This window comes from Dendrobates tinctorius, unplaced genomic scaffold, assembly GCF_039654945.1.
Source record: "Dendrobates tinctorius isolate UK_male_01 unplaced genomic scaffold, ASM3965494v1 ptg000015l, whole genome shotgun sequence".
Lineage (NCBI taxonomy): Eukaryota > Metazoa > Chordata > Amphibia > Anura > Dendrobatidae > Dendrobates > Dendrobates tinctorius.
The window spans coordinates 54,899,087-54,926,098 of record NW_027361683.1 but is presented as its reverse complement, the minus strand read 5'-3'; the positions used below and the strand labels follow the sequence as shown (position 1 = coordinate 54,926,098).

The window sequence follows — 27,012 nt, the reverse complement described above, 5'->3', positions numbered from 1 at the left end:
TTGTCTCATGGATGGGATAGTACGTCAGATGTCAGGAAGGTGTTAAAATTATGACTTCAACGCAAAATGAAGCAAAAACAGGCAAAAAAAATGGCTAGTTATTAACTCCTTCAAGACAAGGCGATGGGTTTTTTCCCAAGGCCTTCTTCTTCTAAGAGCTATAACTTTTATTATTCCATCCACATAGCCATACGAGGGCTCGTTTTTTGCGGGACGAGTTTTACATTTGAATGACTTCACCCATTTTATTATGCGATGTACTGGAATGTGGGAAATGTTTTCTCATTATGTCATTTACTGATTGCGTTAATTTTAGATTTTGATAGATTGGACATTTATGAATGCAGCGATGCCAATTTTTTTTTTATTTTAACGGTGGATGAGTGGGAATGGGGTAACAAACTTATTTTTTTTCCATCCCCCTCACCACACACTTCTTACGCTGTTTGTTAGCGGCTTCTCCCAGACATAGCAATACCACAGCTACAGGCTGGCTTTAACAGGAGTACCATCATAACAGAAGAATAGATTGAAGCACCCCCCTGCTAGCTCACATTAAGGGTATGTGCACATGTTGCGGATTTTGATGAGTTTCCGCAGCGTTTTTGGACGCGCGGAATTGCGTCAAATCCGCAGTGCGTTGTGCACATAATGTTAATGAATGGGAAATGCAAAGAGGCTATGCACATGCTGCAGAAGATTCCGTGCGGAATCGCAGCGTTTTATTTTCCGCAGCATGTCAATTCTTTTTGCGGATCCGCAGCTGCGGTTTCCACTCTGGCACATAAAAAAATAAAAAAAAAAAATTAAATCTCTCAAGGGAGAAAGTTCACAACAAATCTGCACATCAAAAACACACTACAATCCGCATCAAATCCACAGGAAAACCGCAAGCGTTTTAGGCTATGCGCACACGTTGCGGATCCGCAGCGTTTTTGGCTCTGCGGTACCGCAGCAGATTTAGCTGCGTTGTACAGTACCATTGTTTTCAATGGTAAAATGAAAAACGCTGTGCACACGCTGCGGGTTCAAATCCCCAGCATGTCATTTCCTTGTGCGGAATCCGCAGCGGTTTCACACCTTCTTCATTGTAGAAGTGTGAAACCGCAGGCTAATCCGCAGGTAAACTGCAGGTGTTTTGACCTGCAGATTTTCCCAAATCTGCTTGGACAAATCCGCAGCACCTAACACTACGTGTGCACATAGCCTTAACCTGCATTTTCTGCCAAGAGATGCAGATTCTCTGCAGAAAAATCCGAAACGTGAGCACATACCCTTAATGTCAGAGATCAACAGCAGAATTTAGCAGGTTTACAGTCACAAGCGTAGCTTATAGAGGCAGGTTATGGCTTCATTCAGCCATTAACTGCCAGGAAAATGTGGACTTGGCTTGCGAGTCCGCATCAAAGTAAGGGACGTGACATATGAAGATGTATATATAACAAATATATGGCTTACCTGCCGGAATCTCTTTTTTATTTCATCATCTGTCACTTCTGGATCAATCTGTAACACCTACAAAATGAGAACACTTAAATTAGGGGCAATGCAATTTATCCATTAAGCCAAATAGGCTAATAAAATTTAACAAAAAACATAAGAAATCTGTGTGTAGCTGCTAAGGTCAGGACAGCGGTTTATTCTTTTCATAAACTTTTTCCTGTTTCTTGCATGAAGTCAGCTGTGTAAACAAGAGTGGTTTGTGGTTATGATCAGGGATCTACCAACTCTAGCTTTCCCCCAAAATGAAATCACTGCAATGTGCAACTTACAAGCATATAAAGCTAATAAGTATAAAAAAGCTCATTTTTTTCTCCCATTCTAGATTAGAAACTTGTTTTTTACTCTTCGCCACGACAGCACCCACTTGGAGAGAGGGATCCGCCCATAGGAACAGGAAACCTACAGAGATAAAAGAGGGCGGTCCGCCTCTCCTCCTCAGTTGGTTTCCTGTTCCATGGGAACCGCAGGATTTTCTACAGAAGACATACCTGGGCCAAGGAACCGCCTGTGTAGTGTCTGCGCGAACGGCAGGGGTTCTGGTCCAGAAGCAGCAACGGGGGAATGCTGGAGTCCGGCTCCCTCCTCGACTGAGACAGCAGCAGTGCGATGAGAAACACCGGTTCCGGGTGAGGCCGGCCGGGGGTTTTCTAATAACATACACGCCACCGGGATCTTGGAGGACAGCCATCCCGGTCCGTGTGGGAGTGCAGAGCCGAGAGGAACCCGTAATCTCTGGCGTTCCCGGGGCTTCAGCGTCCAGGAGGATGCATGGGCGGCGCTGCCAGGAGGTAAGGAGGAACTTCCGGGTTACCGGAGGTTCCTCAGTGTACAGCGCACGCCCGGTCTCACAGAGCCGCGCGAGATTAGAGCTTGGAGCTGCAGTCCCCCCTCCAGAAAAAGAAAAAAAAAAAAAAAAAAGATGTTTAATATGGCGGCGCCGGCGGCTGTATTTCAGGCCGGTCGCATGCTAATTTGCGCACCGGGGGGGGGGGGGGGGGGGACGTTCCAGGTAATGAAAGGGGCTATATAAGACTGTAGGGATATGGATAGAGCGTGCAAGCATGTCTTCCCCAAGACAGGACACGCATCCCCAAGCAGGTGATACAGCGGCAGCTAAAGATCACTCACATAGTGGCTCCTCGGAGAGAAGCCACAGAAGCCATGCCAGCAGGACCCCTTCTCAGCCTGAGCCGGTACCTACAGCTTCTCTGGGTGAGTGGACGACTCTCTGCCTATCAAGCTGTTAAGTATCTTGTCTCTCTCTCTCCTCCGCTATGTCCACTGTAGGCTAAGAGGAAGGAGAAATCAAAAAATAAGGAGTGTGCCCTCTGTACACGTCCCTTACCGGACTCTTGTACAAAGAGGCTGTGCAAAAAATGCATTAACGAAACCACAAAGCAGGCTTCAACATCAGCCACAGATATAAGGGCTACAATAAGGGAGGAATTACAGGCCCTAACCCAGTCTGGCGGCTTACCTAAGAAAACTAAGACTAACAAGCCAGCAACAGTTAGCTTAGATACGAATGAGGACGAAGCAATAGTCTCGGACAGTTCCAATACGTCCACATCATCATCTTCCTCTGATATCGAGGGGCGTTTATGTTTTCCGTTAGATAACATGGACAACTTGGTGAAATCTGTGAGAAACACCATGGGATGCACAGAGACTAAGGAACCGCAAACGACACAAGAGATTATGTTTGCGGGATTAACAGATAGGAGGAGGAGAGCATTTTCCCGTTATACCAGCTATAAAAGCCTTAGGGAAAAAGGAATGGGAGAAGCAGGACCAGAGAGGTTATCTTCCCTCGGCGTCAAAAAGAAGGTACCCCTTCAGCGACGAGGAGTTGTCAACGTGGTCTAAGGTCCCGAAGGTCGATGCGGCAGTCGCCTCCGCCTCAAAACAGTCGGCCTTACCAGTGGAAGACGCAGGGATTCTAAAAGAACCACTGGACCGGAAAGCTGATGCCTCACTAAAGAGGGCATGGGAGGCAGCTACGGGCACATTTAAACCGGCAATAACCAGTACGTGCACAGCTCGCTCTATGCTGGTCTGGATTGATCAACTAGACCAGCAAATAGAACAAAAAGTCTCCAGAGACAAGCTACGAGCTGCTATACCACTAATTCGTGGCGCAGCGGCATATATGGCGGATGCTTCGGCCGATTCCCTACGCATGGCAGCCAGAACAGCAGGCTTGCTTAATAATGCCAGACATAGCCTGTGGCTTAAGAGCTGGAAAAGTGACACCCAATCCAAGGCAAAGCTATGTGCCATACCTTGTGAGGGTGAGTTTTTGTTTGGGAAAACCTTAGACGAAATCCTTACAAAAGAAAGGAAAAAAGGGTTCCCTAACCCCTCTCTCCCATTTTATAGGAGGGCGTTTAGGAGACGACCATTTGGCAGGAGAAGACCAGCAGAGAATCAAAATCGCTGGGCCACGAAGGAAGAAAAAGGCAAAGGTGCTATGTTTAGAGGATCCTCCTTCCGCAGAGATCGGAACTAAGGAGCCAGTCCCTCCAGTAGGGGGGGGGGGGAGAGACTAAAACTTTTTCTTCAGGAATGGGAAAAAATCACGGCCAGCCCTTGGGTCCTAGGCATTATTAGGGAAGGATTAAAATTAGAGTTCCATCACGTACTCCGTAATTCAGTCATTGTAACATCCCTCAGCTCACCAGTCCAACAGCGGGCCTTAGAGAATGAAATTGTCAGTCTGCTGGACAAAAAAGTTTTGGTCCAGGTGCCTAAAGGACAGGAAGGGAGAGGATTTTACTCCCCACTCTTTCTGATACCTAAACCAGATGTCTCATTCAGGACGATAATTAACCTGAGGAAACTAAATTCATTTGTAATAAATCATAAATTTAAAATGGAGTCCATTAGATCGGCAATTAAGCTCCTTTTTCCCAATTGTATGATGGCAGGCCTGGATCTGAAGGATGCCTATTATCATCTTCCCATCCATTACAGATTCCAGAAATACCTCAGAGTGGCGGTCTTCCTCGAGGGCACCATACAACACCTCCAGTTCACAGCCATCTCATTCGGCCTTTCCATCGCACCAAGAGTCTTTACAAAGGTGATGCTGGAAGTAATGGCTTTCTTACGACAGAAGGACACACTGATAGTTCCCTATTTGGATGATTTTTTGATAATAGGGAACTCAGCTAGACAATGTAATAAGAGAGTTGCTGATGCAATCTTATCCCTACAGGCTCTGGATTGGATAATAAACTTCAAGAAGTCCAGAATCCAGCCACAGTCAGTTCAGTCCTTCCTGGGTCTCCAACTAGACTCCATAAGCCAAAATTGTCTGCTGCCACAGGTAAAAATTACAGTGATTAAAACGAAGGTCAGGTCAGCAACAGACAAGCCACACATATCCTTAAGGGAAGCAATGTCCCTCCTAGGGTCCCTTACTTCCTGTATCCCGGCAGTTCGGTGGGCTGAATTCCACACGAGAGAATTACAGCATCAAATTCTCTTAGAGGAAACTCAGGACCGTGGAAATTTTGGGGAAAAAAAATCACTTTATCTCAGACGGTCCTAACCTCCCTAGCATGGTGGCTAGAGGAGGATAACCTATCGGGAGGAGTACCATGGGTGATAACACCCTCCCGTATAATTACTACTGATGCCAGCCCCACAGGATGGGGAGCTCATATGGGAAGTACCTTCGCCCAAGGCCTATGGGATATAAGTGAGGATCAGGATTCATCAAACTTAAAAGAACTAAAGGCAGTTATTCATGCATTATATCATTTTCTTCCACAGTTACAAGGCGAAAACGTGAGGATCCTGTCAGACAGGTGATCAGGAAGATCAGAGCAGAGGAAGCACGAATAATCATAATAGCGCCATTCTGGCCCAGGAGGCCATGGTTTTCATGCCTGCAAGCAATGTCAGTGACAGACCCTTGGGTGCTTCCTTCAAACCCCCAAGCTCCTCTCACAGGGGCCATTCTTCCATCCTCAAGTGGACAATCTCCACTTGACGGCTTGGAACTTGAAAGGGAAATGTTGACAGCAAGAGGATTCTCGGAGGGGTTAGTCAATACTCTTTTGCAAAGTAGAAAATTGGCTACGACAAAAATTTACACCAGGGTATGGAGAAAATTCTTGGAGTTTCACACAGCTCCTGATTCCAGAGAAATTCCTATAAACAGCAATCCTAGAGTTTCTACAGAAAGGGAAAGATTTAGGACTATCGGTTAACACACTAAAAGTCCACGTGTCGGCTCTAGGGGCCCTCTATAGTTATAACATGGCAGGCAATAGATGGATAGATTCATCTCGGCCTGTGAGCGGAGTGAACCGGTACACATACCCAGAGTTCCTCCTTGGGACTTGAATCTGGTGCTGGAGGCCCTAACACGACCGCCGTTTGAACCGTTAGACTCAATATCCCTTAAGCACCTCTCTCTTAAAACAGTACTGCTAGTTGCACTAACCTCAGCCAGAAGAGTTAGCGACATACAAGCACTTTCAATAGAACCCCCTATTCTGTTGACATTCCAGGTTCAGCCAATATTAAAACCAGACCCCTCATACTTACCAAAGGTAGCAGGGAAGTTTCATAGATCACAAGAGATCCACCTCCCTTCATTTTTTAGTAACCCTTCTACTCCAGAGGAAGAAAAGTTCCATACACTAGACGTTAGAAGAGCAGTATTACAATACATTGAGAGGTCTAGCAGCTGGAGTAAGAGTAGGGCTCTGTTTCCTTCCAGGGCCAAAAGAAGGGATATGAGGTCACAAGGGGTACTCTGTCTCGGTGGATCAGAGACGCGATTGGTCTAGATCCTCCGGAGGGTATCAGGGCACATTCCGCCAGAGCTATGGCTTCCTCTTGGGCGGAGAGGGGAGACGTCGCAATCGAGTCTATATGTAAGGCTGCAACTTGGTCTACACCCTCTACCTTTTATAACCACTATAGGCTTGATTTATCATGCTCATCTGACCTAGCCTTTGGTAGAGCGGTCCTCGGCACGGTGGTCCCTCCCAGGTGAAGGTCTCTGAAAGTCTCTCCAAGTGGGTGCTGTCGTGGCGAAGAGTAAAAAGCCGGATTACTTACCGGTAATGCTCTTTTAATGAGTCCACGACAGCACCCGTTCACTAACCCTCCCTAGAAGTTAACATAATGTATATACACCTTCTTAGTTGTAAAGTTAATAAATTTAGAATATTGAATAATATAATGGCCTAATAATTGGCGGTCCTCCAGGTACTCTGAAATCCAACTGAGGAGGAGAGGCGGACAGCCCTCTTATCTCTGTAGGTTTCCTGTTCCTATAGGCGGATCCCTCTCTCCAAGTGGGTGCTGTCATGGACTCATTAAAAGAGCATTACCGGTAAGTAATCCGGCTTTTTTTAGCTAGTCTGTTAACCCCTTAGTGACAGCCAATTTGGTCGCTAATGACCAAGCCAATTTTTACAATTCTGACCACTGTCACTTTAGGAGGCTATAACTCGGAAACACTTTAACAGATACCACCAATTCTGAGACTGTTTTTTCGTGACATATTGTACTTCATGTTCATGGTAAAATTTCTTCAATATTACATGCGTTTATTTATGGAAAAAAATGGAAATTTGGCAAAAATTTTGCAATTTTCAAACTTTTAATTTTCGTAACCTTAAAATCAGTGAGTGGTGTCATAGAAAATAGTTAATAAATAACATTTCCACTGCATCCTTGCAGCGCTGGAGTCCTGGGTTCAAATCCCACCAAAGACATCATCTGCAAGAAGTTTGTATGTTCTCCCCGTGTTTGCGTGGGTTTCCTCCCACACTACAAAGACATACTGATAGGGAATCTAGATTGTGAGCCCCATCGGGGACAGCGATGATAAGGCCTGTTTCACACTTCAGTTTTTTGCCATCAAAATCCGCCAAAAGATGAAAATGGCGGCTCCGCTAAAAATGTGTAAAAACGGATGCCAGCTGATGGTACGGATCCGTTTTTACAGATCCGCTATACAGATTTTTGTACGGATCCGTCAAAAAGCGGATCCGTTTCATCCATTGGCATCAGTTTCTCACATCCGTTGGATCCGTTTTCTTGCGGATCCGTTTTTCCACACCTCCAAAATGGGATGCTCCCAAATATGATTGGCTCTTGGAGAATGCTCCCAAATGTGATTGGATACTGGAAACTAGGGAGAAATATATCTAGGGTGTTGTGATACAATTTCTTTGAAAGGTTTTAGAGCTAGTGGCAGCGATGGAAGGAGTTCGTGCGAGTATGGAAGGAGTTATTGCGAGTATTGACAGCTTCTGTGTGGAATTTGATCTTCACTTGAATCGGTTGGCAATTATTGCTCTCCAGAGGGAGAAAAGAAGATTGCGACTCCTGTGTATGAGGAGACGGCGCCAGTGGATTCATCCCATTAATGCGCAGAGGTTTACCCGTGGCGTTTTTTTCCACACGATACCTGGAATTGAGGGATAATCCGGACAAGTTCTTCAACTACGTGCGCATGAGGCAGGAATTGTTCGAGATATTGGTGGATCGTGTTGGAGAACAAATCTGGAGAAGGGACACCTACATGCGGTTTTCTATATCACCGGCGGAGCGTTTGATGGTGACCCTTCGGTAAGTTATCTACTTTTTAAAATGTTTCAGATTCTGCAGGCTTTTATTGTTATGTTATGGCTTGTAGTTTGTATTAATTTTACTTTTTTTCCCTTTTTTTAACAGATTCCTGGCAACTGGAGAATCATTCACCTCCCTCCATTTCCAGTTCCGGATTGGGATTTCAACTATTTCTGGAATTAGCCAACAGACCTGCCGGGCATTGTGGGATTCTCTACAGGAGGAATACATCCCAGAGCCAAGACAGGAGAGGTGGCTGGAGATTGCCAACAAGTTTCAACAAATCTGCCAGTTTCCAAACTGCATCGGTGCCGTGGATGGCAAGCATATTCGGATTGTGAAACCCATGGGATCTGGTTCACAGGTTTACAACTATAAGAAATACTTTTCTATTGTCCTTATGGCCATTTTGGACGCAAACTGTAAATTCATTGCCGTGGACATTGGTGCATACGGTCGTTCAAATGACTCTCAGGTCTTCAAGATGTCCACCATGGGCCGTCGCTTGTATGGAGGCCCACCAATGTCTTTTGTGTGCGTTGGTGACGACGCTTTTCAGCTTTCTAAACACCTACTCAAGCCATATGGTAGTCGTGGATTAACACACCGGAAAAAAATATATAACTATCGGTTAACCAGAGCGCGCAGAGTGGTGGAGGGCGCGTTTGGAATTTTAACTGCCAAATGGAGAGTCCTGTTAACGGCCATTAAAATGAAAACAGAGACTGTGGATTAGGTGGTGAAGGCCTGTGTCATCCTGCACAACTTTGTCCTTTCAAAGGAACCTGTTTCCATAGAAAACAATCTGTCTGAAACCACCTTGTGGGATTATGAGCAGCAAACTTTTCGGAGTACTGGCTCAGTGGCAAGAATGAGGGACACCTTTTCAGACTATTTTCTGACACCAGAGGGACAAGTGGACTGGCAAGATGACATGATTTAATATTTTTTTTTTTAATATACCAATTGTGGGTACCAAGTGTGTTTTTTTTTTTTTCACTTTTACACTTTGAAATGTTACCAAGTGTTGGGTATAGCATTGTGTTACCAAGTGTTGGTTTTTTTTTTCAACTTTTACACTGTGAAATGATACCAAGTGTTGGGTTTTACCAAGCATTGTGTTACCACGTGTTTTGTTTTACCAAGTGTTGGGGTTTTATTTCAAAGTTTTGCACTTTGCAATGTTACCAAGTGTTGGGTACCAAGCGTTGTTTTACACTTTGAAATGTTACCAAGTGTTGGGTACCAAGCGTTGTGCTACCAATTTTTTTTTTTTTTTTTAAACTTTAACACTGTGAAATGATACCAAGTGTTGGGTTTTACCAAGTGTTGTGTTACCAAGTCTTGTGTTACCAAGTGTTCGGTTTTTTTTTTACCTTGTACACCACCGGTGTACTGTGAAATGTTACCCAGTGTTGTGTTACCAAGTGTTGTGTTTTGTTTACCTTTTACACCACTGGTGTACTTTGAATATTTCCCAAGAAATAAAGAACAAAAAAGAAACAACACAATAAAGTTCTTTGAAAAAAACCACATTGTTTATTTGTGAATTTTTCAAAGTTTTCTTTCTTTTTGTAAACGGTTTTTTTTTGGTTGGTATATCAACTTTTTTTGTAAAAAGGAGATTTTTGTGTACTCACCGTAAAATCTCTTTCTCTTAGCCTTTAATTGGGGGACACAGAACCGTGGGTGTTATGCTGCTGTCCACTAGGAGGCGACACTATGCATAATCTGAAAAAGATTAACTTTGGCTCCTCCTCTGCAGTACACACCCCTGGACGGCGTCAGCCTTCTCCAGTTTTGTGCCAAAGCATAAGGAGGAACGTAATCAAATAACATAACCATGCCTGTAAGAAGGCTACTATGTACGAGCTCAAATAAAAATATGAGAACTAAACAGTAAACAACGGCCCGTAAGGGCAGCAGGGTGGGAGCTGTGTCCCCCAATTAAAGGCTAAGAGAAAGAGATTTTACAGTGAGTACACAAAAATCTCCTTTACTCTGTCGCCTAATTGGGGGACACAGAACCGTGGGACGTCCCAAAGCAGTCCCTGGGTGGGAAGCAGTGGACGAATATTGTGTTGACAGTTCCCTAGACTTGGGGTACTGCCGCCTGCAGAACCAGTCTACCCAGGCTCGCATCCGCTGAGGACTGGGTATGAACACTCTAGTGTTTCGTAAACGTGTGTAGGCTAGTCCAAGTGGCCGCCTTACACACTTGTTGTGCCGAAGCCTGATGCCGAATGGCCCAGGAGTCCCATACTGCCCGTGTAGAGTGTGCCGTGATACCGGCCGGAAGAGGGGAACTGTTAAGTCGGTAGGCCTCATGTATGGTGGACTTGATCCACCTGGCAAGGGTAGCCTTGGAAGCCGGCAGCCCCTTGCGACTACCTTCCGGAAGAATGAAGAGGGAATCAGATTTCCGGAAAGGTGCAGTCCTGGACACGTAAATCCGCAACGCTCTGACGAGGTCAAGCGTATGCAGAGCCTTCTCCACTCTATGAACCGGAACAGGGCAAAGGGATGGCAGTGAAATCTCCTCATTGAGGTGAAAGTTGGATACAACCTTCGGAAGGAAGGATGGTACCGTGCGGAGAACCACCTTGTCCTGGTGAAAGGCTAGGAAAGGCCGTCTGCAGGAAAGTGCTGACAATTCCGACACTCTGCGTAACGAGGTGATCGCCACTAGAAAAACCACTTTCTGAGATAGAATGGAGAGTGAAACTCCTCTAAGAGGTTCGAAGGGTGGAGCTTGCAATGCTGTCAGGACCAGATTGAGGTCCCACGTATCCAGCGGACGTTTGTAGGGAGGAACCAATCGGGAAACTCCCTGGATGAAAGTCCTTACTTGCGGTTTAATAGCAATGCGCTTTTGAAAAAGGACTGAAAGCACCGACACCTGACTCTTAAGCGAACTTAGGGATAGCTTGGCATCTAGGCCCGATTGAAGAAAACCTAGTACCTTCGGGAGGGAATAAGGGAGTGGGACTTGTCCATGAGATTCGCACCAAGAAAAGAAAGCTCTCCAGGTACGATAATAGAGCTTGGCGGAGGCCGGCTTCCTTGCCCTGATCATAGTTGCAATGACTGCCGGTGAAAAACCTGCCTGGGTTAGAATCCAGGTTTCAAGGGCCATGCCGTCAAATTGAGAGCCCCTGAATTCTGGTGGAAGAACGGACCTTGAGACAGAAGGTTGTGACGGTCGGGTAGACGCCAGGGGTCGTCTACTGTAAGTTGGACGATGTCGGCGTACCATGTACGTCTGGGCCAGTCTGGTGCGATGAGGATGGTCGGAACTCCCTCTTGCTTGATCTTCCTCACGACCCTGGCGATTAGGGGGAGGGGTGGAAAAATGTACAGGAGTCGGAAATGGGACCAGTCCTGGACCAGGGCATCCGCTCCGAGCGACCGCGGGTCGTGTGTCCTGGCCATGAAATTGGGGACCTTGGTATTGAGATGGGATGCCATTAGGTCCACCTCCGGGGTTCCCCAGCGTTGACAGATCTGGCAAAAAATCTCGGGATGGAGAGACCACTCCCCCGAGTCCATTCCTTGCCTGCTGAGGAAGTCGGCTTCCCAGTTTTCTACACCCAGAATGTGTACCACAGAAAGTACCGACCTCGTGTCTTCCGCCCAGCGGAGGATATGAGCCACTTCTCTCATCGCCTGGGCGCTGCGGGTCCCGCCTTGGTGGTTCACGTATGCCACAGCCGTGGCATTGTCCGACTGTATCCGTATGTGCGAGCCTGCAAGCAAGTGATGAAAGGCTCTCAGTGCCAAGAGAATGGCCCTGATTTCCAGAACATTGATGGGCAATGTCACTTCCCTCGGTGACCACTTGCCCTGTGCCCTGTGATGTAGGTGCACCGCCCCCCAGCCTGTCAGGCTTGCATCGGTAGTCAGGATCTTCCATTGTCCTGAGAGGAATGGCTTCCCTCGTGTAAGCGAGGTTGGTTTGAGCCACCAATGCAGGGACCTCCTGGTTGATGACGTCAACCTGAACTCCCTGTCGAGGGAGAAGGGGTTCCTGTCCCAAGATCTGAGTATGGCTAGTTGAAGGACCCTGAGGTGAAACTGGGCAAATGGCACTGCCTCTATTGCTGCTGCCATCCGGCCGAGGACTCTCATGGCAAAACGGAGAGATCGAGGAGGACTGCGAAGGAGTGTGCGAACTCCCAGACGGATGGCCAGTGTCTTGTCCTTGGGAAGGAGCACCAGGCCCCTGGCGGTGTCGAAAACCATTCCCAGGAATGTTAGAGTCCGAGTTGGGATAGTCGACGATTTCTGTAGGTTGACTAGCCATCCCAGGCGACTCAGTGTGTCTAGTGTGATTGAGACACTGACCTCGCAGTCTTTGAAAGTGGGAGACTTGATGAGGTCGTCCAGGTACGGGACGACTAGAATGCCTCTTGTGTGCAGGACGTCCATGGTGGCCGCCATGACTTTGGTGAACGTTCTTGGAGCCGTGGCGAGTCCGAACGGAAGGGCGACAAACAGGTAGTGGTTTTGGTTGACCGCGAACCTGAGAAACCTTTGGTGGGCGGGAGCAATTGGCATGTGGAGATACGCATCCTGTATGTCTATGGAGGCGAGGTATTCTCCCTGGTCCATGGATGCAATGATGGACCGGAGGGACTCCATGCGGAAATGACGGACCCGTACGTAATTGTTGAGCTGTTTTAGGTCCAGTATGGGTCGGACGCCGCCTCCTTTCTTGGGGACTACGAACAAATTTGAGTAGAATCCTCGGAATCTCTCGTTCGCGGGAACCGGCACCACAACTCCTGATTGAAGGAGAGAGGAAACCGCTTGGTGGAAAGCACAAGCCTTTTCTGGTGGTGTTGGAGGAATAGAAAGGAAGAACCGGTTCGGTGGAGCGGAAGTGAACTCTATCTTGTATCCGGAAGACACTATTTCCCTGACCCACCTGTCTTCTGTAATAGGCAGCCAGACTTGCTGAAAGAGTAAAAGTCGGCCGCCTACTGGTGGGGTGTCTTCCGGAGGTCGCGAGTCATGATGAAGCGAAGTTCTGAGGTTTTCCTCCCTTGGGTTTTGCTTGGCCTGCTTTCGACTGCCAAGCCCTGTCCGGTCGCTGCTGCTTCCGTGGGTTGTCCCTGCGTGGAGAACGGTTACGGTTTTGCACTGGGCGCGAAACGGACCAGCCCGAGGAATTCCGAAAGGATCGGAATCGCGTCTGGTTTCTTCGTTTAAACGTGCGTTTCGGTTTTAGTTGAGGGAGAGAGGTACTCTTACCCCCAGTGGCATTGGCTATCATGGTGTCCAACTTTTCACCGAAAAGTCTTCCAGTAAAATACGGAAGTCGCGTGAGGGACTTCTTTGAGGCCGCATCCGCTTTCCATTCTCGCAGCCAGAGTATGCGTCGGATCGTGATGGCGTTTGATGCTATTCCCGCTACACCTCTGGCGGAATCCAGGGCTGCATGAATCATGTAGTCTGCTACCACTGCTATCTGGACCGCTTGGTCCGAGAGCTCAGGATTTGAAGCCTGAAGACCCTCCTGTAGTTTTTTGGCCCAAGCCAGGATGGCCTTGGCTGCCCAAACTGAAGCAAACGCAGGGCCCAGAGAGACGCCTGCCGCTTCGAAAATAGAACGAGCCATGCGTTCTACTTGCCGGTCTGCTGCGTCCCTGAGGGTTGAGCTATCCGGCAGAGAGAGTAAAGTCTGTGCTGCTAGCCTAGAAACCGGAGGGTCCACTTCAGGTGGATCTGTCCATTGTTTGGTGTCTTTCTGTGGGAAGGGGTACTTCGCTTCCAAATATTTGCGATTAGCGAATTTTTTCTCAGGCTGCGCAAACTGTTTGGTAAGTATTTTCTCAAATTCATGGTGATTAGGGAAGACCTTAGGTGGTTTCTGAACACTTTCGAAGCAAATCCTATGTTCTGGGACTTCCGGGGCCGACTCTGGAATTTTTAGCACCCGATGAATGGCAGAAATTATGTCCTCAACTAGCGCTGTATTGCTAGGGGGAGAAGGTACCACGGACCTGTCCGTTTCGTTATGTGAGTCGGAGTCACAGATGCCCTCCGAATCCTGTGCCTCGCTAAGGTGATCCCTGGAGGGCGACATGGGGCGGGGGGTCTTCTGTGGTGGGGGATCCCTGTGGTAAATTGCACTGTCTGTGTGGCAGGGGACTGCCCAGGAGACCTGGAATGACGCTGTCTCTCCCTGGAGGGGGACGACCTTGTGCTATAGTGCGACTCAGGTGATCGAGACCTGTGGGTCCGCTTACGTCTGTGAGAGTCAGAAGCAGCATGTTCCTGAGACAAGCTGTCCGTTTGCTGTGTACCATCCATAGCCGGGGCCTGACTCTGCAGAGCTTGCAGCAATGTAGCAGTTAGGTTGTCTATGGACTGTGTCATGGACTGAAACATCTGAGTTGCCCATTCCGGCGTGGCCTGTGACACTGAAGCGTCAGTAGGGACTCCCTGGGGTTCTGACCCAGAGTTCAGGATGCAGTTCCGGCAGTGCGGATACGTGCTGCCACTAGGGAGCGTGGCTTTGCAGGTTGTGCAGAATGCATAGAAACATTCCTGCCTGGTTCTCTTCCTTGAGCCCGGCATAGTGCACAGAGGCTGGCTATAAGGGATCGTACAGGGGTGGCTACGCAGAGGGAACCCACAGAGAGCCTTATAGGAAGTATAGATTCACAGCTGAGTAATGAGAACCCAGCTGTGAGCTTACCCCACCGGTGTGCCCCTAGGTCCAGCGCCGACAGATCCCAGTTCTGTGCCCCCCGGAGACCGCTGTGATGCTCCTCTCCTGGATCTCATCCAGAAAAAATGGCCACCGGGACGCTGAGGAGAGGGAGGAGGGGGTGGAGAGCTGAAAAGGGCGCGCTGGGCTGTGTAAAAACGCCCCCTTTCTGCCTCAATCCGCCCCTTCTATGACACTCCAGTGTGTCCTTTTGGTCATCCGGGGGGCGGGCCGGGGGGGCGAGGAAAAGGCGGCGGCTTCGGCTAGGCCGAAGCCGCGGTCTAAGTTAGAGGCCTGATGCCCAGGAGGGCTCCAGAGCGGCGCGGTAGTCCGGGGGGGGGGGGGGCCCGATTTGTACCAGACCCCCCCAGAATGGTCGACTGGATAGCGGTGGGGGTAGCAGGGGTAGCGGTTTCTGTATGTGGGGCCCCTGAAGCGATATGGAGCCGCTGCTGCTGCAGAGACAGGGACGCAGAAAAAGCCCTCTCTGCTGTGCCATCCAGTCCGCACCCTCCCCCGGCCCCAACAGGATCCCTCAGCCGGCCTGGGGTCCCTGGAAGCTGCGGAATGCTGCCTGATCTCCGACCCTACCTGAGGCGTCTCAACCCAATGCCCCCTGCGGGGGATTAGGGAGGGTGCGTCTGTCACCGTCAGGGGGTCTTCATCCTCGCCTCAACCTCAACCCAGACCCCTTAAAGGGGTTGGGGAAGGAGGGGGGTCTCGACCTCGAACCAGGACCCGAGGGACTGGGGAGGGAGCGACATGGGGAATAGCCACCTCGACCTCAACCGGGTACCCCTAATAGGGGACCGAGGAGGGAGCCATGCCGGGAGTCTCGCTGGAGACCCTCTTTTCTTCATCTGTATTTCCGGACGAAAAAAGGAAAAAAACGGAAGAAAAAAGGTGTGCCTCCTTGCGACACTAAGCAAAAACTGGAGAAGGCTGACGCCGTCCAGGGGTGTATACTGCAGAGGAGGAGCCAAAGTTAATCTTTTTCAGATTATGCATAGTGACAGAGTAATTTTGTAATTTTTTTTTTTTTGGTATATATTACTTTTTTTGGTTTGTTTGGTTTTGTTTTTTTTTTTTTTTAAGAAAAAAGAAATTACAACATTACAAATGATGATACTGTTGGGTGGAGATAGTATCGGAGGGGTTAATAGGGTTGACCACATCGAGGGGGGTGTAGAGGACTGGGGAGGGAGTTGGTGAGGATCAGAAGTGGAAGGGGGGTTTAAAACATGTGGTTGGGACGGGAGTGGATGGACAGACGAGGTTTGTGGGTACATTGAAGGTGTATGTGGGGGTGGGTATGGTGAGGGCATTGGGGTATAATGCAATGGGGAAGGAAGGTACTGGGAAGAATGGAATGGGGAACTAGAGAAAGGAGAGGGAGTGGTAGGAGGAGGGACTGTTGTATGATGGATGGTGGTGGAAGGATGGACAGAGGGAGGATGGACAGAGGGAAGATGGACAGAGGGAAGATGGACAGAGGGAAGATGGACAGAGGGAAGATGGACAGAGGGAAGATGGACAGAGGGAAGATGGACAGAGGGAAGATGGACAGAGGGAAGATGGACAGAGGGAAGATGGACAGAGGGAGGATGGGATGCTTCTGCTAGTACCTCCACTAGAGCATTCTGACAGGCTTGCATCACACGCATCTGCTGGTGAGTACTTAAACCTTCCATTTGCCAGACAACGGATTGAAAAAAGATATGTCTCGGCGTCTGGTTTGATTCTAAATTCATCTGTTCCAAGTATCTTCTGAGTTCCATGATATTTGATTGATCATGGTCAACCCAGAAGATAAACGTCCATAATTCTGGAAACCATGCTGGACAGATGAGTTTAGACTCAAACAGTCAGACAAGGTCATCCTTTCCTGACTCCTCAGACGCTGCCGGCCAGAACCAAAAGTTGGTCGAGATGTTGCGGCAGTGTCTGAGGGGTGGGGAACAGGGAACAAGTCGTCAACAGCAGCTTCATATGATGAAGTCTGCCCTGCTGCTCCAGTGCTGGTGGAGGGGATAGAGGGACGAGACAAGAGGGTAGGTACAGAGGGGTCGGATACCTCGATGTGGTCACCGGGGGCGGTCTCACAAGGGATCACTCCAGAGGGAGGCAACTCTGATGCAGGCTCCCGAGTGCTGCAGATGATGCTAAAAAAAAAAAAAAAAAAAAAAAAAATAATATATTAAATATATTGATATTTAATTTAACTCTGCTGAAAAAAAATTTGGTTAAACATTTAAACATTTCTACTACAGAAATGGTTTGTGGAATATTTACCTTCTGCACACCATAGTCGATCGGAGGAACCCCAGGGCTCTGTAGTTCTTGTGCTGGGGTCCCCGGCGTCCTCCCGATCCACTCGGGGCCTGCATCTCCTTATTGTAGTCCCTCTTGAAGCAATCCCTGAGCGACCGCCACCGTGTGATAACCCCTTCACCTGTGAAGAAAAAAAAATGTGGTTTAGTATTCAACACTTCACATGCTGGAATATAAATTACTGAAGTTGTAATACTTACGCACTAAATCCCTGGCCCTCGAATTGAGCTCCTCCCAGTTCTCTATAACTGCAGAACACAACTCATCCCAGAGCCATCGGGTGGTTGGTTGGTCGGCGTGTAAACGGTTTCCCATGTTCCACAGCGGCTCCCGGTTTTCAACCTCATGGATAAGGTCATCGGTGTCTATTATCACACTCTCCTCGAGTTGTCTCCGGGGAGCACGCTGTGAAACCTGTGAAGAAAAAAAAAATTACATTCTATTCAAACACGATGTTCATTTACTCAATGATCCAAATAGGGTTACTTACCGTTTGCTGACGACCAGAGGCATCACCTCGACGACCCTGGGATGTCCTGGGAGTCGCTCTAGTGCAGGCACCGGATTCTGAAGACTGTAAAATAAAAAATTTTGGTTTGGATGGATGCATAGTTATTGTGTGTGCGCTGTGATGAATGTTTGTGTTGGGTGTAGCATTATGTATGTATGTGTTTGTCCTAAACTTACACTCTGTGCGCCCCCTCCTTGTGTTTCTCCTCTGAATCGGCTTCCTGTGAAAACATAATACATGGATATAGGGTTTATAAAAAAAAAAAAAAAAAAGAAGTTAAAAAAAAAATATATATATATATATATAAATAAATATACACCTCAGTTCGCTGATGATGTGAGGGGGAGCTTTCAGGAGAAGACATTCCTGCATCCTTTCTTGAGGGTCTGCTGCGACCTTCCTGGATGGATCTGCAAGTATAAAGACACTTGTTAAGCTACTATACAAAGGATATCCCCAAGCTTTCAGGCCTTTATACTTACTGGGAAAATTGCACACTATGGTGTGGGTTTGCTGTGGCCTGTTGGTCTGGATGCAGCATGCTGTATCCTGCGGACAGGCAGTTGTGCGTCACTTACTGAAATGATATCAAAGTGAAAACAAAATTTAAATAGCATAAAAAAATAAATCTTCATTGGTATTTAAAATGTGTGTAATTCCCTGAAACTGAGTATACGCACAGTTTTAAGTGTTTGCATGTGTTTGAATTCCCTGAAAAACTCTCACTGAGAGTGTAACCACAGTGATGTAAAGTGTGTAATTGCTGTGCATCCCCACACTTGTGTTTGCATGTGTTTGAATTCCCTGAAAAACTCTCACCGAGAGTGTAACCACAGTGATGTAAAGTGTGTAATTGCTGTGTATCCCCACACTTGTGTTTGCATGTGTTTGAATTCCCTGAAAAACTCTCACCGAGAGTAAACACAAGTGTTTGAATGTGTAAATTGCAATCTCTCAGTTGAGAGTATAACCAAAACACAAAAATTAAAGTACCTTTATGGTAGATAACCATACTTAATTTTACCTGGTTTTAAATTTATACTACAGAGATTTTTTTTCAAAAAAGTTTTTATAATTTTATTTTTTTAGTTTATAATTCTTTTTTTATTTACACAAATAGGAGCTACTCCGCTCTTTATTTTAAATACGACAATAAATGAAAAATAAAAATTATATACATACTATACTATATATATATACACATACATACACACACAACAGATACATACATTGAACAACACAATCACACCACAATGGCAAAGTATGAAAATAAAATACAATACATATGCAGCAGAGTATGAAGAAGAAAAAAAAAAAAAAAAAAACACACATGACATACACAGACAGGCCACACACACACGCTCCAGGGGTCTTGCAGGTGGAAGACTTGCAGCTGGGCAGGCAGGTTTTATAGCTCTAGATTGGTCTTCTATCAGTCTGGCTGTTGAAGGATGTGTGGCTCTGTATCTTCAGTGTGGCTGGTGCCGGATGTCTGGGCCCAATTACACCGCATACAATACCAGTTACACAACACAATCACAGCATAAATAATACAATAAAATTATAGTATGAAAATAAAATGCAGTACACATGCAACAGAAAAAAAAACAAAAAAAAAAAAAACACACAGACATGCAACACTCGCAGACCACACACACACACAGGCAGGCTACACACAAGCAGGCCATACACACACACACAGAAATGTCACACACAAATAGGTTTACTCACTCTTTCAGGCGTGTTGGTGCTGGTGCTGTCACTGGCAGGCCACTCTGTACTGGCTCAGTGGTGGCAGGCCTCTTGACTTGCTGATGGCAGGTGCTGGCTTCTGGTGGCAGGCCTCTTGATGCTGGCTGGCTGGCAGATGCTTGCTGGCTGTCAGGCTGTGTCTGGTATCTTCTCTCTTCCGTCTTGATGCTGCTACTGCATGTCTGGGCCCAATTAGCCCACCTTATATAGTTTTGGGACTGTCTGGAAAAGTATCTTTTTTTCTGGGCATGCTCAGTGCGATTTAGCGGATTCCGCCGGCGGATTCCGCAAAATAGCGGATCCCGGCGGATCCGCCGCCCATAGGCGTCCATTCTACCGCATGGCGGATGATGGCGGCTCCGCCGTCGTCCGCCATTTTGACGGCGAAAAAAAACGTTGAAAGCTCCGTCCCCCTCAGACAGAATCCGCCAGGAATTTGGCGGATCCGCTGAATAGCGGACGCAACTGACAACCATCCGCCACTAATGTATCCCAATGGGAAAAAATGGCGGATCCACCACAAGAAAAGCAGATCCGTCATTTTCAAATTTTGGCGGATTTTGACTGATGGCAAAAAACTGAAGTGTGAAACAGGCCTAATGTGTGCAAACTGTAAAGCAATGTGGAATATGTTAGCACTATATAAAAATAAAGATTAATATTTCCAACATTTGTACCATCAGCACAATTTTGGAAACTGTTTTTGTTTGTTAGGACGTTATAAGGGTTAAAAGTTGACTAGCGATTTCTCATTTTTCCAACAAAATTTACAAAATCATTTTTTTTTAGGGACCACATCACAACTGAAGTGAGTTTGGGGGGGTCAATATGACAGAAAATACCCAAAAGTGACACCATTCTAAAAACTGCACCCCTCAAGGTGCTCAAAATTCTAACTCCATCCCTAGCCCCAACACCAAAATGGAAATAAAAACACTTTTATTATTATTTTTACCAGGGCTGTGGAGTCGGTAAGCCACAGTTGCGACTCCGACTCCTGGATTTTATCAGGCTCCGACTCCGGCTCCGACTCCTTCATAAATGGCCAATTCATGACAAATTTACTGTTGTAAAATATTAAACATCGTGCTTATTCAGTTTCTCACCATCATATAAGTAATCAGACCACTTAGAGAAAAAACTACATTTATTAGAATACAATTAGAATATAGCAAATAACTTTTATAAACTTTTCTAAACTGTAAGTAAATATGCAATAAACACTTTTATGCAGTTAATAAGAAGAAATCTATAAATTTGTCCTCAGAAAAAGTATTGCCTCTGTCAGATCCTCCTTCATGGATGCCCTCAAATCTGATCTAATTATTTTGAGAGCAGAGAACAACCTCTCTACACTAACTTGTGTTGGTGGCAAAGCAGTAACCACTCGGGCAACATCTCTGACAATGTCAGGATACAGAGGAATCGCTTGTTGCACTGATATTTTTGATGATCGGTCAAATTTCTCAATTTCTTTTAGTGCACATGAAAAATTCTGCTGAAATGTACTGGCTGTGTTCCTTGATGGGGATGACTCTTCTATGCGGGAACGCTTTGCACGGTCCTTGTGATCCAAATATTTTTCGAAATTAAATTCTTCATCAGTTGATGATGAGGGTGAAGATGTGGCAGGACGACCAAATTCTTCTTGTTCCTCCTGACTGTTCTACAACCCTTTCATCCTTACTGCTATTTCAAACAGAGCTTCTTTTCCTTTACTTAGCTGTTGATCATCTAGAAGAATGCGATGCATTGGGTCTACATAAACAGCTGCCAAAAGAATGTTATTTTGTAATAGTAGCTCCTCTCTCCGTTTCATTGATGTAGCAATGCCACTTGCAATTAACCCTCCTCTTTGGGACAGGCGAAACATCAGGTTCTTCCACTCCTTTAAGAAAATACCTGGAGTTAAGTCCTCTGCTTGTAATTTTTTAGTCACTGTAAATGGGTGCTCTACCAATTTTTCCAGCTCAGTCACCTGATTCCACTGACTTTCATTTAGCGTCAGTTGAGGGTTAGCCATGTCTACAAGAAAGGTTTTCAGTTCAACCAAGCGCTGAATCATTAAGTAAGTACTGCCCCATCGTGTGGCTTGATCAATAATTGCCCCTTTTCCAGCACGTCTCTTCAAAATGGAGTCAACTTTAGGGGTTCTGGCAACAGTAGCCAATTTTCTCACCTTGCCAATCAGTGCAGCAGCATGTCCTTCTTGCAGACTGTCTCTTATAGCCAGCTGTAGCGTATGCACAACACAGCGCATGTGATGAATGAAAGAACATATTGACACAGTTTCAACAAGATCATCTAAGCTATCATGTTGCTGTTCATCTGAAGCAAATTCAGTTTGCTCCTCAGTTACAATACGGTGTTCCTCTATTTCAAACATTTCTGTGTCTGTGGACCCAGAATGTTCTTCTAGCTGCTGGTCACCATCATTACTCTCATTCATTAGCTTAATAGTACTTATCATATTTGAAGCATTGTCAGTTACGACAGAAAGAACTTGCTCTTTTTTAAGTTCATAGTCTTGCAGAACCTTTTCCACCAAGACCTGGAGAAACTCACTGGTGTGATGAGCTTTGGTGTCTTTTACTGCCAATGTCTTGGTAACTATTTCATTTTTGTCACAAAAAAATCGGACATTGATGGCAAAATAGTTCACTCTGTGACGTGTGCAGGCATCCATTTTAAGAAACAGAAAGCGTCCCTTGAGAGTTTAAGTTCTTCCTTTTGTTTAAAAGCTTCTTCGATTACTAATTTTCTAATACTCTCTCTCTCTCCAGAGAAACACCAAGCTTGCGGGCCATTTCCCCATTCAGACACATAAAAGCTGGTCGTGAAAATAATGAAATAGGCACACTATCCTTTACAACAAGCTCTATGATCTGTTTTTTAAATGTATCTACTGTCATTGTCATAGTAACTTTGTCACTGACAAAATATCTTGCAACTGATGGCTGCAAAGTTCTCTGCTCCTTTGTTTGGCTGGAAGAGCTGGGCACTGGTTCATTGGTTTGGATGCAGTCTTTCTCATCCACTGCTTTCAGTACTTCTGGATGAAAGCGCTGTAAATGTCTCTTTAGATTAGAAGCTCTGGTAGGAGCATTTTTATCTTTGCCTGAATATGCACTCATCTTGGCTTCACAGCGTTTGTTTTCGTCTGGATCATTTGTCATACACTGACAGACATAATGTTTTCTATCTTGAGTGATGGTAAAATGTTCAAATACAGCTGATTTAATGTGATGCTTCTTTGACATTCTCAGGTTTTTAATTCTGCATTCACAATCCAAATGACAATTGTTTTTCCTAAAAACAATTGTACAAAATTATTGCCAGGTCGTACAACTGATATAGTGGTCAGTAATACTGTTATTATTCCTCATGTACTCACAGTTAACTGATGCAAAGTTTGTTGAAAGGATAATACTTCTTACAGTCTTCCTCTTCTGAGTAGCAGGCAGCTGTGAGATGCTTGGAAGACGCACACCTAGTATGATCTAATCTAGAGGAGGAGCTTTACTACTAAGAATTTGCAACACATTTTCACTTTCAGTTTCATACATTGTAAGTAGGGGGGTTGGGGCAGCATGAGGTTAACCAAGTATAAGATTAGATAAGGGCAGTGGAGAACAGTGACACACAAGAAGTAAGAAATGTCTCTATCTCCAGCAGAACTGCTTATCACTGTTGTTCATAGTTTGATAGAACATATATATTTGAGTAACATTTATAAAATTCATATGAAAGTTCAATTATGAAATATTAATAAACTTTTTTTTTAAAGCTGGAGTCGGAGTCGGTACATTTCTACCGACTCCAACCAAAACTAACTCCGACTCCACAGCCCTGATTTTTACCTAACTAATGGGGTGATAAAGGGTTTGATTTATGTTATAATAATTGTAATAAAGTCCTTTCTTTTGTGTGCGTGGGTGTATGTGTATATATATATGTATATATATACCCATGCGTGTATGTATGAGTGTGTGTATATGTATATATATGTATGCATATATGTATCTATGCACATGACTGCATGTATGCCATTTATTTTTGCTTAAGACTTTGAAACTCTTTTCAGCTGATGTAATACATGGGTGTTACCTTTGAGTGTTACTTTTTGTGAACGTTAGCTGCTTTCCTTGCCTTGCGTGACTTCTCTGCTAACTGTAGATAAGAAGTTCTAACATGGTAAGCATATTCCATATACTCTTTTCTGCAAACGCAATGTGTTACAACACCCTTTCAACTCTGCTATTTAAACTCTTAAGAATATGTATTGAGTTAGACAGAGGACGGCCCACACCTGGTGTGGCTGTCATTCTCTCTCCATGCCGGCATGTTCAATAAAGAAGCATCTTGCTTATTCAGGTCTGGACGATTTCTAATTGGAAGACTGAAACTCCCTTGACATTTTGGTGCGTTGGCCGGGAATCCAACACCTTTCCCTCACCGGTGAGTACTGTAAACCGTGCACGGGGGAGTTTGGAACTCCTTAAGTAAGTCCTCCGCCTTGACATTAGGCGTCACCAGGGGCATTAATCAGTTATCCCGGTCTGAGGGAAAGTGACGGATTTCGTATAGTTTAAGGATCTCTGGGAATCGTCTGTATCTGAATACAGGTAAGAACGTTTAATAATTTTCATTATATTCGGTAACCTTGTTAATCCAGTATGAATGTTATTCTAGGAATTGAATGGGAACTGTGATTGTAGATTTTTCCAATTAGGGTTTGTGAGAGGCTCTTGTAAGTTGTTTACATGCAATTGGGGTTATAATAACTCCTGTAAGTTGCTAAGCTCCATAGTGTATGGGGTTTGTTAGTTCTTGTAAGATATTCTGTAGAATGGGTACAAAGCCAGTGTGAGAAGGCTACTGTGGAATAAAAAACTCAGTGTGCACGTTAAATTGATCTAGATGGGAGAATCGAGGGAGATTCTCGTCGGATTAAGGAATCCGCTGGATTAACCTAAAATAGAACCCAGTATAAGATGAATTTTTGCCGGTATTCTGTTTTGTCTTCTGTACTTTGTTGAATGTTGTTTTCTGTTAAGTGTGCTGTTTTGTCTGTCTTTTAAAATTACATAGAACTAAAATGCCATAAATATATGTTTTATGTTACACATGAGACTCCTTGAATGTTATCCTGAGTGAATGTAAATGAGGGAGTCCAGTAGGCGTGGTCAACAGTCATCTGTGGACTGGAGACAAATCATAGGTTATTATAGTGGTATAAATCACCTAGGTACACGTCACCTGATCCCCATATAGAATATTCTGTGTAGTTTTGTTATATGTTTTTCTTTTAATAACACAGAGTGACTGAACCCTCCTCGTTTCACTGAGGAGAGTCTGCGCATGTGGTGCTCTGAATACCTGATATTAAGAACGGGAACGTCTCTGTATATAAAGAGGCGGTGTCATTGGACTTTATCTCAGCACTTCAGGAATAGGAGTACGAGGGAACTACTCTTGTCTTATGTCTCTGTGTACGTGTGTCTGTTCAATCTCTAACTGTGAAGATTGTTGTACTTTGTGTGTTTGTACTGTTACACTGGTCAGAAGTCCATGTGAGCATATTTCCCTCGTTCAGATCAGTGACCACATTTATCATCGTGACCCCATTCCTTGGGGACCGTTCACGTTTGTCACACTGTGTTGTCATACTAAGCCCTTACAGGCCTTCATTGGACGGATGTGGCAGGATATGGAGATACAAGCAGGTAAATATCTAGGACATAGTGTAATCAGTGAGGATTATTTAGATCCTGGATATTAGGAGCAGTAATTGAATTGTTGCTGTTGGTTTTTTATCTTCTTGTTGACATATGAATTTCACTGATATTTGTCAGACTTCTTATAAGTGGGTAGAAATCCATTGTGCTCCAGGGTTTATATTGTGTATAGTCCTCATCTTGTTTGTCTTTTTGTGTTTAAGAATTTTATGTAACATCATTATGGGACTTTATCCCATAGATATATATTTTATGATCTTGTCCTCATTGTAAGGCAGGATTGTTATTGACCATTTCATCTGATGGCTGGAAAGTTATTAAGATTGTACCGAGAAGGTATCCCTGGAATGAAACTGGATATGGTCCTTTCTCATCAGGTATCCAGAGAGAACAGTCTTCAGATCAGATGTGCAATGTGTCCTTATTGGTAACTTATAGGCCTAACTCTTATATATTATAGCAAATAGAGAGTAAACATTGTATATCCCTGTCAATGTCTTTTTCAGTCTTGACAAACTAGGAGTAGGCACCACCCAGAGCACACAGTCCTGAGGTGGGAGATAAGCTGTTAACATAAGGATTGTTGTGGAATGTGTTTGTGGTTTTGAGATAAGAAGGGGCCACTAGGAGACCCTGAATGTGTCTTTTGACAGATGGGTTGCATTGGATGATAAACTTAGTTTAAAATTTGGTACAAGAAATGTGTAAAGAGAGGAAATATTTAATTTGGCTAAAGTAGAAATACATTTATAAAAAAACACTATTTCCAGAAGTAACTCTCCTTGTGGGAAGCCATGAGGTCACTTTTCTTGTTGATTCAGGAGCCACTAGAACCTTAGTACATCCAGAAGAGATACCGACTATTGGACTCTCTGCTGCCTGCATAGTGGTAAAAGGAGCAAGTGGTAAGACACAGAGAACCATTGTCTACGCCTGTGGAGATACCAGGCCCTCAGCACAGGTAAAAGTGCAATTACACAAATTATATTATCAGCTGTGTGGGAGGGATATGATGCAAGCCCTGAGCCTGGGAATAATTCCTACTGCTGCAGGACTATAGGTGAAATCCATGGCTGAGACAATGGTGCTCCAGAGGTATGGAGAATCTAGATATTATTACAGTCTAGATCTAATAACTGCAGGACCATCCTTTATTACTGAGTCCTTCATCAAGGAAGCAATAGATAAAGGTATACAAATGTAGATGTTCACACACATGAAGAACTACACTGCACCATGCACTACAGGTATTTCAGGGGTCCTGATGTAAAATATGAGAATTTTCATGCTCTAGATTGTTCTTTGCACACCATATACTGGAATTATAAAGGGAACTGTGCCATCAGTTGAAAACGGTCAGAACAAATTAAATTGTTGTTTTTGCTTTTTAGAGGTACCGTGCCACATATTTCCCTCTCCAGGTGTAAAGTAGAACATGGAAATTCCTTGGTGATTTTGTTGAAGAGTGTAAGGAAAGTAACGATGGGAGGATTTGAGTGATAGCTCATTTTACAATGCCAGACTGCAGGCATATTCACAAGTACTAAAGTGGAACACCATTTCTAAACCCATTGTCCACCTGCAGGGAGGCGGGGGAACGAGTGAGAAATGCTGATCCTTTCCTAGAATTAGAGGAAGAATTGACCACATACCCAGAATCTTTGTGGTCCTCATGACCTGCAGATGTGGGATCGATAAAAGGGGCGATTATACCCTGTGCCAGCTCACCCTGTAACACAACCTTGTTTCCAGGAGGGAGGGCGCCCCCATCTGTAAACAAGGCTGTGATTCCAAGAGCCCCCACAGTGCCAGACCCCCATACTCTGCTGAATGGCTGGAGGCCGGAACATAAGGTCTTTACAGTG

General features: G+C 45.3%; 1 protein-coding gene across 1 annotated transcript in view; it reads right to left on the bottom strand.

Moving 5' to 3' along the window:
* Window positions 1–27,012, bottom strand: part of DNAJC8 (DnaJ heat shock protein family (Hsp40) member C8) — a 312,788-nt gene that overhangs the window by 258,753 nt on the left and 27,023 nt on the right. Inside the window, exon 3 of the mRNA XM_073564532.1 lies at window positions 1,459–1,515. Within this exon, the coding sequence (XP_073420633.1) occupies window positions 1,459–1,515 (57 nt within the window). The remainder of the gene's footprint in view (window positions 1–1,458; window positions 1,516–27,012) is intronic.